Source organism: Tetrao urogallus, assembly GCF_951394365.1.
Source record: "Tetrao urogallus genome assembly, chromosome: 1".
Taxonomy (NCBI): Eukaryota; Metazoa; Chordata; class Aves; order Galliformes; family Phasianidae; genus Tetrao; species Tetrao urogallus.
Window position 1 is genome coordinate 75,660,410 of NC_136813.1, and position 12,152 is coordinate 75,672,561.

General features: G+C 44.8%; 1 protein-coding gene across 2 annotated transcripts in view; it reads right to left on the reverse strand.

The window, feature by feature from the left end:
• The window catches only part of SH3KBP1 (SH3 domain containing kinase binding protein 1), a gene marked incomplete at both ends in the record, with an annotated part of 217,316 nt that extends 211,584 nt beyond the window's left edge, over positions 1-5,732 (reverse strand). For both annotated transcript variants that reach the window (XM_079541896.1, XM_079541895.1), the window contains one exon: positions 5,492-5,732. In XM_079541896.1, the coding sequence (XP_079398022.1) occupies positions 5,492-5,732 (241 nt within the window). The remainder of the gene's footprint in view (positions 1-5,491) is intronic.
• Between the last annotated feature and the right edge of the window lie 6,420 nt (positions 5,733-12,152).

The following is a 12,152-nucleotide window of genomic DNA, read 5'->3' on the forward strand; positions in this document are numbered from 1 at the left end:
AAGTTAGGAACAAAGCATAGCTGAGACATCACAGCAGTCACCTTGCCACACAACTTTTAAGTAGGCATCACCGCTGTACTCACAAGATTTGGTTACTATTGATGCTTCCCATTTAGCAATCAGAAAAAGGGGGGAAAAAGTCAACTCAATTTTCTAACATGATCCATGGCTACCGAACTGCAGTACTGCATATTCTCACAAACACAAGGACTTAAAGCTCTCCTTGTGCGTCCCCTCTATGTGAAGCAGACAGGCAGCAATTATTTTTACATTAGCTGAATTACAGAATCTTGATACTCACCTCCTCTCCCGCTCCCCTCCCCCTAATATATTCTTCCACCATTTCTCAGTGCATGAACATAGATACACCTTACAGCTACCTCCTGTTTTTGCACCCAGGAAAAACATACATTCTTTGGTCCAGGATTTTGTATTCTGTGATTTAAAACCAAACCAAAACACAAAGATAGGAACCACACAAATAAATCTATCAGCATTTTGATGAGTTTGCTCTGAAACAGCAGTTTCAGAGAGAAACAACTGATACAATCTATGTGGCTGTTTTCTTTCCTTTGATCCCATCAGGGATGACCTGCTTTCAGCACTTCAGTGACCTCTACCATTTCAGACCTGGAATTTCAGCTGCTCATTACAAACTACCCAGCACTCCTTTTCCTCTCCCAGCGCACACATCCTTTCCCCTTCAATGTGAAAGGAGTCAATGCATTATCCACAAGGTCAATGCTGATTTCCTACACCAACTCTGATAATGACGAGCAGCATTCTCAAAACAAAGCCCTGTAACATCCAGTGAATAGCAATTATAAAAGAAGAAATCTGAGTAACATTAAACTGTATATAGAATCATAGAATCATTCAGGTTGGAAAAAACCTTAAAGATCATCAAGTCCAACCACACCCTAACCATCCTACCCTAACTAACAACCCTCTGCTAAATCATGTCCCTGAGCACCACATCCAAACGGTTTTTAAACACACCCAGGGATGGCGACTCAAACACCTCCCTGGGGAGCCTATTCCACTGCTTAACAGCCCTTTCTGTAAAGAAGTGTTTCCTGATATCCAACCTAAGCTTATGTTGTATTAATAGCAGTTTAAACAGAAATATATATGCACTCAGCTTAATACCAAAATAACGTTGCTTGTCAAGGAAGTGCTGTGATGTTGATACACATTTCTTTATAAGCAGACCAGGAAAGATGTCTTTCAGATGCAGCTCTAACATAACTCTCAACGTATGCATCTTTTGCTATCACAAAGGGGGAACAAGAATCTCCTGTTTCAAGAAATGGTATCTACTTTAAGCATTCTCTATCACACCCTCTGATCTAAAAGCAACAGCTAATATGAGCAACAATTACAGTGGACACTGCAAGAAATGAACTACTTGATAGGGGCAAGAGGAGCACTAAAAGAAGACTATAAAATCAGAATTCTGAATACACACACATAAATACGGATTTTTTATTCCTTGGTTTCACATCCATGTCTTGATCCACGCAGAAGGCAGCTCTGACAAAGTTCTGATGTAAAGCCATTATCTCTTGGTTTCTAAGAAAAAAGCTTTCTGCCAGCCGCTTCTGTATGAAAATTCATACAGGTTACCAAAATCATTCACCAGTTTATGAAAACTCCACTCGAACTCTGACTTCAAAGATATTCACAGGCTGTACAAATATGGATACCAAACAATTGGAAATCTGATCTTGAGCACCTCTAACACAAGTGTTGTCAGAAATGAACCTACTGACAACAAAAGAACTAAGATGATTCACATCCCCTCTGAGGAGGAGAAATGAGATCTTTTTACACTTCGAGAAAGGTTTTCACATGAGATTTCCTGTATGAGCCACTTTATAGCTGCTTATAATCTCATTAAAACAAATTAAATTTAAAAAAAACACTCAAAGTGAAGAAAAGCATGGTAACCAACTCCCATATGACTCTCTCTTGTATCTAGCTGAAACTGTACAACCGTTTTTGAGGATAATGTTGCTGAATGACACGTGTCATTCCTATTTAGAAATGTCTTACAGCTGTTTTGCTCAAAGGCTCCAAAATTCCCAATGCCTTGTAGGGGGAACTTCAAATTCGTCCAAGAAGTCAACAACCACAGACATACCCACCTCCGTCTGTGTGCAATTTACACTATTTCACTAACCTCAACTCAAAAATGTTTCATTCGACACAGGACTGTAGAGCTGTTGATGTTCACCAGCTGAACTCCCCATGCTTCCCCTTGCAGAGAGCATCCTCCAACACGTACTGTGGGACTAAGCATAAGTTTTGACACAGGAACATCTCTGACTGGAGGTCTGCATGGCCCCACAGGCAGGAAATGTGCTCAGAGTGCTCCCTCTATTGATGCTTCACTAAGAGAGGGAGGAAGAGGAAGTGGCACACGTGCAATGTGGAAAGAAGTAGAGGGGAAAGACATATCAAGGCAGGGGCTTTCAGGAGGAAAGAGGAGCAGACTTGAAGGCAGGGGACAAAGGAGAATTAGGACAGGAGAAAAAAAGAATTAGGAAAAAGTTAAAACTGGAAAAGGTGTTGCAATTAGTACAGAAAAATCAGTGCTGTTTTTTTTTTTTTCTTCTATTTCCTCTTGATGCAACTTTCCCCTGTTGCGTACAAGGCAGTTGCGGTATTTCACAGCATCTTTCTCAACCGCTGTGTCAATCCACGCAGACAACGGTTGTCTGTGAGTACTAATAACGTAACTGGCTCAAAGGACACAAAGCTCTAACTATGGGGACTACAGTCAAGCAAAAGCAGCCTATCCTCTCTTTCCTGCTGTCAATGGGAAAGTTTTAAAAATACCTTGAGAAACTATTAAGAGAAGCAAATCTACAAACAAATATATACATCAAACAAGCTACTAAGCGAACCATTCAGAAGTTTGGTGATGAAACTGTCTATCTATCAGCAGGAATTTACACAAGCACTATGGTGAAGGCTTCAGCTTACTCCCATAGCTCTACTGTTACATAGGACCCCTAACTAACACATGAAAATGACTGAAAGATGAGCGGATCCAGCATAGCCAAAACAAGGATCCCTGTTCATTTACTGCAGAGGTTGGAAGGTGTGCCTCAACCGACACAAGGCGCTGCAAAACTTCAGCTGTTTTGGGATGATGCCAGCTAAACACTGCTTTCTATAATCATGCTGTACCTTTACATGTTCTGAATTAAATAAGCAGCTCTTCCCCATGCAGCTACCGTGCCTTGTTCCTACTTTGTCTGCTGGACCTTCAACTTCATTCAGCAGGGCAATGTGATATATAAGCACACAAAGGTCTCGCAAATGAGACTGAGGAGTTCCATAACCACACACAAGCCTTAAAAATAAACACCAAACCCCCACACACATACCTATGAAACACCACCTTTTCAATTCTCAAATATTTACAGAAGGGGATTAAGCATGTTGCGCTGTCTCTGCCCTGCCCCCCTCTTATGTTTCAGAAACTACCAACTTTAATTCACTCAGTTCTCCTGACAAGTCCATCCCAAACGTAAAATAATTTACTTGAAGATATTGCAACTCTAATGTCACAAAACAGCTCATAAAACATCAATAAACGCGTATTTCTTCTAAGGCTTTGAGCACATGCTGTAAAAAAGCTTGAGGTTATACAATGAACTTTAATATACATACGTGTAATACACACGTATATACGGAGCCTTGGAATCATCAAATCACAGAACCATAGTACGCCCCAAGTTGGAAGGGACCCACAAGGATCATGGAGGATCACTGAACTCCGGCACTGAGGGCCGTGCCCACCGCGCTGTGGTGCAGCCCCTTTCCCTGACCCCCAGCTGCCCTCCCCTGACGCAGCTCCACGCCGTTCCCTCGGGCCCTGTCGCTGTCACACAGAGCAGAGCTCAGCGCTGCCCCTCCGCTCCCTGTGAGGAGCTGCAGCCGCCCTCAGGCCTCCCCTCAGCTCCTCTGCTCTGGGCTGAGCAAACATAGGGGCCTCAGCCGCTCCTCTCATACACTTTGCCCTCCAGACACTTTAACACATTCGTAACCCTCCTTCAGACAACTCCCTACTAGGTTTATGTCCTTCTTACATAGTAGCACCCAAATCCACACTCAGTGCTGGAGGTGAGTCTACACAGCACAGAGCAGAGCAGGACAACCCCTCCCAAGCGATAGTGCTGGGCCTGGTGCATCCCTGGGTCCTGTTGGCCCCACTGGCTGCCAGGGCACACTGCTGGCTCAGATTCAACTTGTCACCAGCCAGAACCCCCAGATCCCTTTCCGCAGTGCTGCTCCCCAGCCTCTCGTCTTGCAGTCTGTACACAGAGCCAGGGAGTAACAACGCTGTGCAGTGCCAAACACGAAATACAAATGATTAATACGGGAAGCATGAAAGTAATTTTAAAATAAAAGACGAGGAATCTCAACAATGTGCTACCTATGAAGAATTCACCTATCCTTTCATGCATCTAAATGTCTTTGAGAAATGAAACAACGCTAAAAATGTTTTTAATAAAACTGTTTCCATTTGGAATCTCCTAGAAAAATTTCACTTTCATATTACTCATATCTTCCTCGCGTGTTTTTTCCATTTGTTTTTTTTTTTAATAGCATAAGAATCGCTTAGACTCTAGAGATGTGAATGACTCTAAAGATATGAACAATGAGAGCGTGCCTTTTCTCTGCTCTCGTTTTGCAAAGCGAGTTCTTGCTGAAGAGGTTGTGGATGCCCCGTCCCTGGAGGTGTTCAAGGCCAGGTTGGACGGGGCCCTGGGCAGCCTGGTCTAGTACTAAATGTGGAGGTTGGTGGCCCTGCCTGCGGTGGGGGGGTTGGAGCTTCATGATCCTTGAGGTCCCTTCCAACCTGGGCCATTCTGTGAATCACAGCGAGTTCGGAAAGTCATTATCAAAATCAGCTTTAAGGATGCCAGATGTATACAATCATGGGAGGTCTTACAGCGTCACAATGCGAAGTTAAGAATGAAAAAAATGCCCTGAGGATAAGAAATAATAATAACAAATAATTAAAACAAACAAACAAACCACTAACCATCATTTCTTGCACTACACCACACAGATTTTGCTCCATCCCTCAGTGATCAACCCCACACTTGCTTACAGCACTGCATTTTAAGAAGTTCCGAGCCGCGTTGCCTAGCAGACACACCAACCCTAACGGAGCCTTCTGCCACCCAATTACAGGCGGTGGCACGGGATGCCAGCCTACGGCCAGCAGCACCGGAGTTCGTTGGGATCAATACAGCGGAATGAGGCACAGATGGCTGAACGCCTCCCAGCCCCAGCTGGAGGACTAACTGAAAGTCCACAGCGAAAAGCTAGCGCTGAATCTCTCAAGGTACAGGTACGGCAGCTACGCATCGCTCCGACAGCGCTCCTTAAGAACAAAGAGAAGATTTTTCCCCGCTACGTTCCCAGTGTCACCGCATGACAACAGGTAAAACTGGGTAAAATGTCTGCCCACCTAATGCGTTGCAGGGAATGGCTTTAGCAGTATCGTTCTCGGGCTGCCGGCAGCATTTCTGGCTCAGCGGGCACCGGGAGCCGCTCTCCGGGGGCACCCCCGGGCAGGAGCCGGTCGGAGGGTGCACCCTGCCAGCAGCCCAGGCTTGCTTTTGTTCCCTCCGATCCATCGCTCTCAGCCGGGCGCCGTTTCGAGCAGCGGGCCGGCCCCGGGAGCCCGGCACCGTCGGCGGGGCCGCCATTCACCCCCCGTCCCCCACCGCCCACCTCCTTCCCCTCCGCACAGGTAGCGGGCGCTGCCCACCTCGGGCCGGCGCCGTCTCTTCCCGAAGTCCGCGGGAGCCACCTCACGGGCAGCGCCCGCCCGACGGCCCCGCCGCCCGCAGCCGCTCAGCCGACGGAGCCCGCGGTGGGTGTGCCCGGCGGAAGGCTGAGGGCGCTGGACGGCTCGCAGCCTCCTCAGCTCCGAGCGGGATCGCCCACCGCGGCAGCCCCGAGCGCCTCCGGCTGTCACATGAAAGCAATCGGCGGGGAGCCGGGGGAGGGGGAGAAGTTAACAGCCGCGAGGCGGACGCTCCCTCCCCGCCGCCCCTCGGCTCCGACTCACCCATCGATGTCGAGCGAGGCTCTGCCGGGGCGCGGGCTGAAAGTTTGGGGCGGCTGTGCCCGAGGCTGCTGACGGGGCTGCTCCCTCCTCCTGCGGCCGCCGCTCTCGGTCAGCGCACGCCGCGTCCTGCGGGAGGCACCTCGCCTCGCCTCGGCATACGTGTGCGCGTGGATGCAGAAAGGAAAAAATAAAACGAGGCGAGGGCTCAGCCTTCAGCTCCCCCCAGCAGTCCCCGCTGCCGGGCGGAGCGCGGCCGAGCCCGGGCACCGGGAGACGGCTGCCGCCGAGCCCCGCCGATGGGCGTCTTCCCCGCGGGCCGGGGCGCGGAGCAGCGCTTCCCAACGCCGGCGCTGCTGCTGCTGCTGCCGCTGTCGGAGCGAGCAGCTCCGCTCAGCTCAGCGTGGCGCTGCGGGAAGTGTCGCGAGACTGCGCCACAGCCGCTGCGCCGCCGGGAGAGCGGGAGGGAGGGCGGGCGGGGAGGAAGGAAGCGGAGCGGCGGTCCCCGGCGGGGGCTGGGGAAGGAAAGCGGTGCTGAGAGGCGCTGGGTGCGCCTCGGCCCGTGGGGAAGGGGTCGGCCCGGGCCGGGAGGGAGAGAAAAAAGGTGAAAAGATGAGGTGGAGGCCGGCTTGGTAGCGTTGTTGAGGGGAAAAAAAAAAAAAAGAAAAAAAAAAAGGAGCAGAGTCGCTCAGAAGGTGCTGCTGCTGCGAGGTGAAAGGCGCGCCCCGGTAGAACGACCGGAGCTGAGAGCTGTCGGCGCAGCGCGGTGACGCCTGCGGGCAGCAGAGCAGCGGCTGAGGGCGGGAGAACCTCCTCTGCGGGCTGACGGCGGCACAGGGGAAGCGCGAGAGAGAGGAAGCGTAGGTAACGCAGCTTTTAGAGCGCTATCACCCTTAACGGCAGTGAAAAGTTAAGGAAAAGGAGCTGTGCTAACCTCCGGGAGGTGGTTAGGCTTGGAAAGGATGAAAGCGATATGGGAGGCACGCTTCCTCTGCAGAGCAAGGAGAGGTTATTTTGAGTAAGGGCTGCTGGACGTTAGAAAGTCACAAGGGAAGGGAAGGCTTAAGGTACGGAAATCTACTCTCCTTTGATTCGTGACGGTGGTGAACGTCGGGACTTCAGATTTCGTTATCTGAAAGAATGACAGCATTGACTTCAGTTGACAAAGCCAACTAAAGGGAAAGTGTCAGCTTTTACTTGACAGTTTCAGCTAGCTTCGCATACAGTGGTCAAGTTGATCAGAACCAAGTACCACATCTCATTAAGTAATGGAACCAGGTTTGAGAGGAATCAAGATATTCATAGAACCACAAAGTTGGAAAGGACCTAAGAGATCATCTAGTCCAGCCATCCTCCTATCACCATCACTACCACTAAGCTACTAAGCCGTATCTCATAGCTCCTCATCCAGACATCCTCTTGAACACCACCAGGGACAATGACTCCACCACCTCCCCAGGCAGCCCATTCCAGCGCCTCCCTTCTCTTTGGGAGAGAAAGTTTTAACCTAAATCTATTGTTAGCACACCAAACGTGTATAAAGTTTGGCTTTGCAGTCCTCCAGCTGTGTAGATTAAGGTGGTTGAATAAGTGTAACTGAAAAATCTGGTACATTTGGTAGCTCTATTTCTAGAGGCACTCTTCAGGGCTGCTGGTAAAATTGATAAGTTACAAAAAGAGAAATTTCCAACTCCATGTTACAATGCATACAATGAAGCAGTCTTCATGGATAATCTCAACCAGAGACCCAAATCCAACTCAGCTTTGAGGAAGCTAACACTGAAAATTGAAGTGTAGGAGTTTGATAGCTTTCATATCAAGTCAAGCAGTAACACAGTGAAGCATCCTGTTCTGGAAAGTGGAAAAAAATGATAAGCCATCATAGTACTTTCAAGTCCTAGCTTCCCACTATTCCCAAGCCAAGTAACATTGCAACATACGTGCACTCTTTCAGTACCTTATCTTAACGAGACCTCACAGCATTTAGAAAAGAGCTGCTATGGAATTATTTAGGGAACACTAGTATTTTAGAAGTGGTATTGCTGAAAGTGTGTAACATCTAAACTGACATGCACTACAGAACACAATTAGACACATGCACTGTTGAAGGCCATCAACTAAAAGCTGAGAAGCATCACTACTGCAGCCCCTACGAATTACAGAAACATTTTTCTCCAAGTGAAAAGAGGAACAGTACCTACCCCAACTTCTCCACACCGCTGTACAGTTACCACACATAACGGATTTTCACTTTACTATTTCTTAAAGGCTAGAAACCAGATCAGAAGTTAAATAAATCTACATATAGATTGGTTTATGCCGAGTTTAGGTGAACAACGGGAGGTAAGGTTGTTTTATTCTGGAAGAAAACACCTCATTTCTGTTCCCATTTGCTAAGGAATCCTAGTATTAAGAGATAACATGGTTATTCTTATCCAGCACTGAGGCTGTATTACTGAAGTTCTTAGGAGTGCCCACTAGTTTACTAAATGTAATATTTGGTGAAGCCTTTGGTGAAGTCAGCCAAGCAAGTGCTTGTCTCCACCCCCTCCCCAAACTTCTGTTTTGCACATTCAGTGTCTGCAGGCAGAGAGCTTCTTTTAACCAAAACTCTATACCTAAAAAGTAGATCAAAGCTTCAAACTTTTGAAGTAACAACAGATGAAACTACAGAAGCACATTATTTATAACATTCCAATGGCTACCCAGATCATGCAAAATACTCTGAAAATGATACTAAATATTAATGAACTACTGAATCAAATCACTGGATGTATTTATAAGTAGAAATTTTGTTACAACATTTATTGTCAGTAGAAACAAAATTTACATTGATTTTATAGAAACTATATTAAACATACATATAAACATACCTACATCTTAATATGTACTTATGAACATGAGATCTAGGTATGGAATAACATTGTCCGAAGCACCGTTGTGGACTCCAGAGACTACACACAAAATGCTTTTGCATTTAATTCCATCTTCAGTAGTTTAATAGTTTAAAAAGGTTTTTTTTTCTTCTTTTAAATCCACACTTACGAATGATTCCATTAAAGGTTTCTGATCATACTATTTGTGCATATGTATACACACACGCACATACACTCATTAGAAGGCCCTAATGGAGGAGAAAACTACAGTATAAATAAGGTGAACTTGAATATATTCCTTAGAAATGGGCATTAATCCACATTCTCATTCAGTTGCTAAAAAAGGAAAAAAACTAGCCCTGCTATTCTTAAAATATTCAATACGGTGGGTTTTTTTTTATTCCATGAAAAGTGAACCAAAAACAACTGCTTCCCCTCTATCTCTTCCTTCAACAACAAAAACACAAGAAGCCAGTCACAAAATAAAAGCCATCTACTACATTATTTACAGAAAATGAAATATTAAGAAGATGTGAGACTTTGACAAAATTTAGAGCAGCGAACAGAGGAAAACCATATTAAAGTGGCAGGCAGCATAAAACTATTAAACCACGGGGCTAAATACCTACTGAGAACACTCTCCACCAAAACAACATCAAGGCAAAGAAAGGACAAGGAGGGGGCAGGTATTGCAACAATAGCAGTCTCAGATCTCAGCTGAAAAAATACATTCACCAAGCTTAAAACAGAACACATTTAAACGTTCACTACCATCCTCCCTATCTACAAAGGAGTTAAGTGTTACAAGTAGGCTTACAACAATCCTGAAATGGCTTTTATTTCCTTCCCCTCCCTCCTGTAAAATGAAACTCTGATCTTCAAACCCTGCCACAGTGGAATGAAGTCTGTCAAGGGCCGGATTTGTAGAGAAACATCCAGTTCTTGCAGATTCATTAGGATGCAAGTCTGAAGCATTTCTTTTAGAGAACTCTCCTGTAGAGGTGGCTGTGCAGATGCCTGAAGAAAAGCAAGAGGCATATTTCTGAAGTGTACGGGAAAAGATTTCTTCAGTAAAGAAGGAAGTTGAAGAATCTCCCTCTGCTTACAAGTCTTCTAAAAGCGAGAAGGCTGAGAAATCAGATCTCCATAGCTTAATCTTTGCTAAAATCTTTAATCATCTTCTCCAACCAATTTCCACTATCAATTTCCTAGACATGGCAGAGAAAGACCTTCTAAAACACAACAAACAATCATCTTTTGAAAACCCAGAGTTCCATAATGCCCAGAAGTGTGATTTTTTAAATTTATTTTGCTCTTAAAGGAAGTTCACACAAAGAAAAATCAGCATTTCACCCAAGGCCCCGTGAGAGAAAGCAGCAGGTAAGCTATTATCACAACTGGCTATCAGCTGAATTTGCTCCCACCTCCTGCTATTGGCTACTTGAGCCAAGACAATCACATTGAGGTCTCAGGACCACCTAAATGCATCAGATAAGGTGATATGAATCATTTAAGTCATTATTAGAGTTAAGGCAGACTTATCCATACTTCATGATGTGTTGCTTACTAGCCCCAGAATTTTTTTGACTTGATCACCACATATAAGCTAAGAATTATAAAATGAGGATTTAACCCAATCAATCAATATAGAGATTAAACTGATCAGCAGCATTAACACTAAATTCACAACTTACGACACTTATAAGGAAGACTAATCATGTTCAATGACTGTATTTTGGATAGCCATGAAAAGAAAAAAAAACATTTCACATGTGAACAACTGAGAACGTGACAAGCATTCAGCGGTCATTTCAAGTCAACTAACAGAAAGGCAATTCACATTTATAAAACAAAGCTAACTAGCTCTTAGACAATCATATTCTTGACTTGCCTTTCCAATGCAAATGCAGTGACCAGCTTCACTAATACAAGGAACATTTTTCCTTTGGAGCAGAGGATTACTCACATAGTTAAAAGTAAGCAGTTACATTAACAACTCTACTCAGTCCATGCTCATATTAGAAATAATGCAATAATCAGAACATTATTTAAGTCTTTGTACAGAGGGCATTTTCTACAATGTAGTCACAATATAGAAAGGCACCAAATTATTCAAGTAAACTGACCTTCTTCTTAACACTCGTTTTCTCAACTTGAGCCCTCTCACAAACCAATCAGTAATTTCAATATATTATTCTCAACCAACCATTCTGTCAGTACAACAGAACTTTCCTGTGCTGAAAGAAAAAATAAGCCAATTACTCATGTGTGCATACAGACGTAAGTCTCCAGCTAAAGATTCAAAGCACAGTAAGTTGCAGACCAGACAGTTAGGTTCCCTCTAGCACCTAATTCAATCGCTGAATTAATTTTCTGTACAAATCTGATTAGTAAAGCAAAGTTATTGGTAAAGAATGCGATTTCAGCAGATGGAAGCTCCTCACAAAAAAGCTAAAGCAACTGAAACAGGAACTACATTTCATCATATGACATTCATCTCGGGACCAACGTGGGGATGAGGTGAATAAAATAAAAATCAGTAAACATATTAAAAGATACCACATTGGTAATATGTTGCTTACAGTTACAGAAATAATAATCAGATACCATATGGTTATACGTTGCTTACAGTTACAGAAATAACAACCTATATTGAAGAAACTAGACACAAAGTACTAAAACTAGTTGTGCACAAGTAAAATAAAGCACAAAACTGGAGGCATTTGCACTCTTAAACCTGGTTTTCATATTAAAATAAAAAATGAAAGCAGCATTAACTGGCTGAAGTCTGACTACTTCAGCATTATTTCTAGACAACCTTAGCAAAACTGACATGCCACAAGTTTCTTCACATACCCACTTCTCCCATTGGGCTCAACAACAAACTCTCTTCCAGGCTTTCGGAAGAACAAAAAAGGAAGCTTACAGAAACAGCTGTATCCTGCAAAGTAAGACATGATAGCTTCAGTAGTTTGTCCTGTATCATGTATGGTTTCACCTGCGTTTTACAATGCTTAACGTGTTCAGGAGCAGCGTGGAAAAACTTGTTGGCTTCAGGGTGAACCTGCACCCATCTGCAGTGGTACTCGCAGCACTTCCCGACACTGGGCTGCTTAACGAACACGGCGACTCCTTATTTGCTTTGGGTTGGCTCAATCTGTTGCTTCAATTTCCACTTGCTA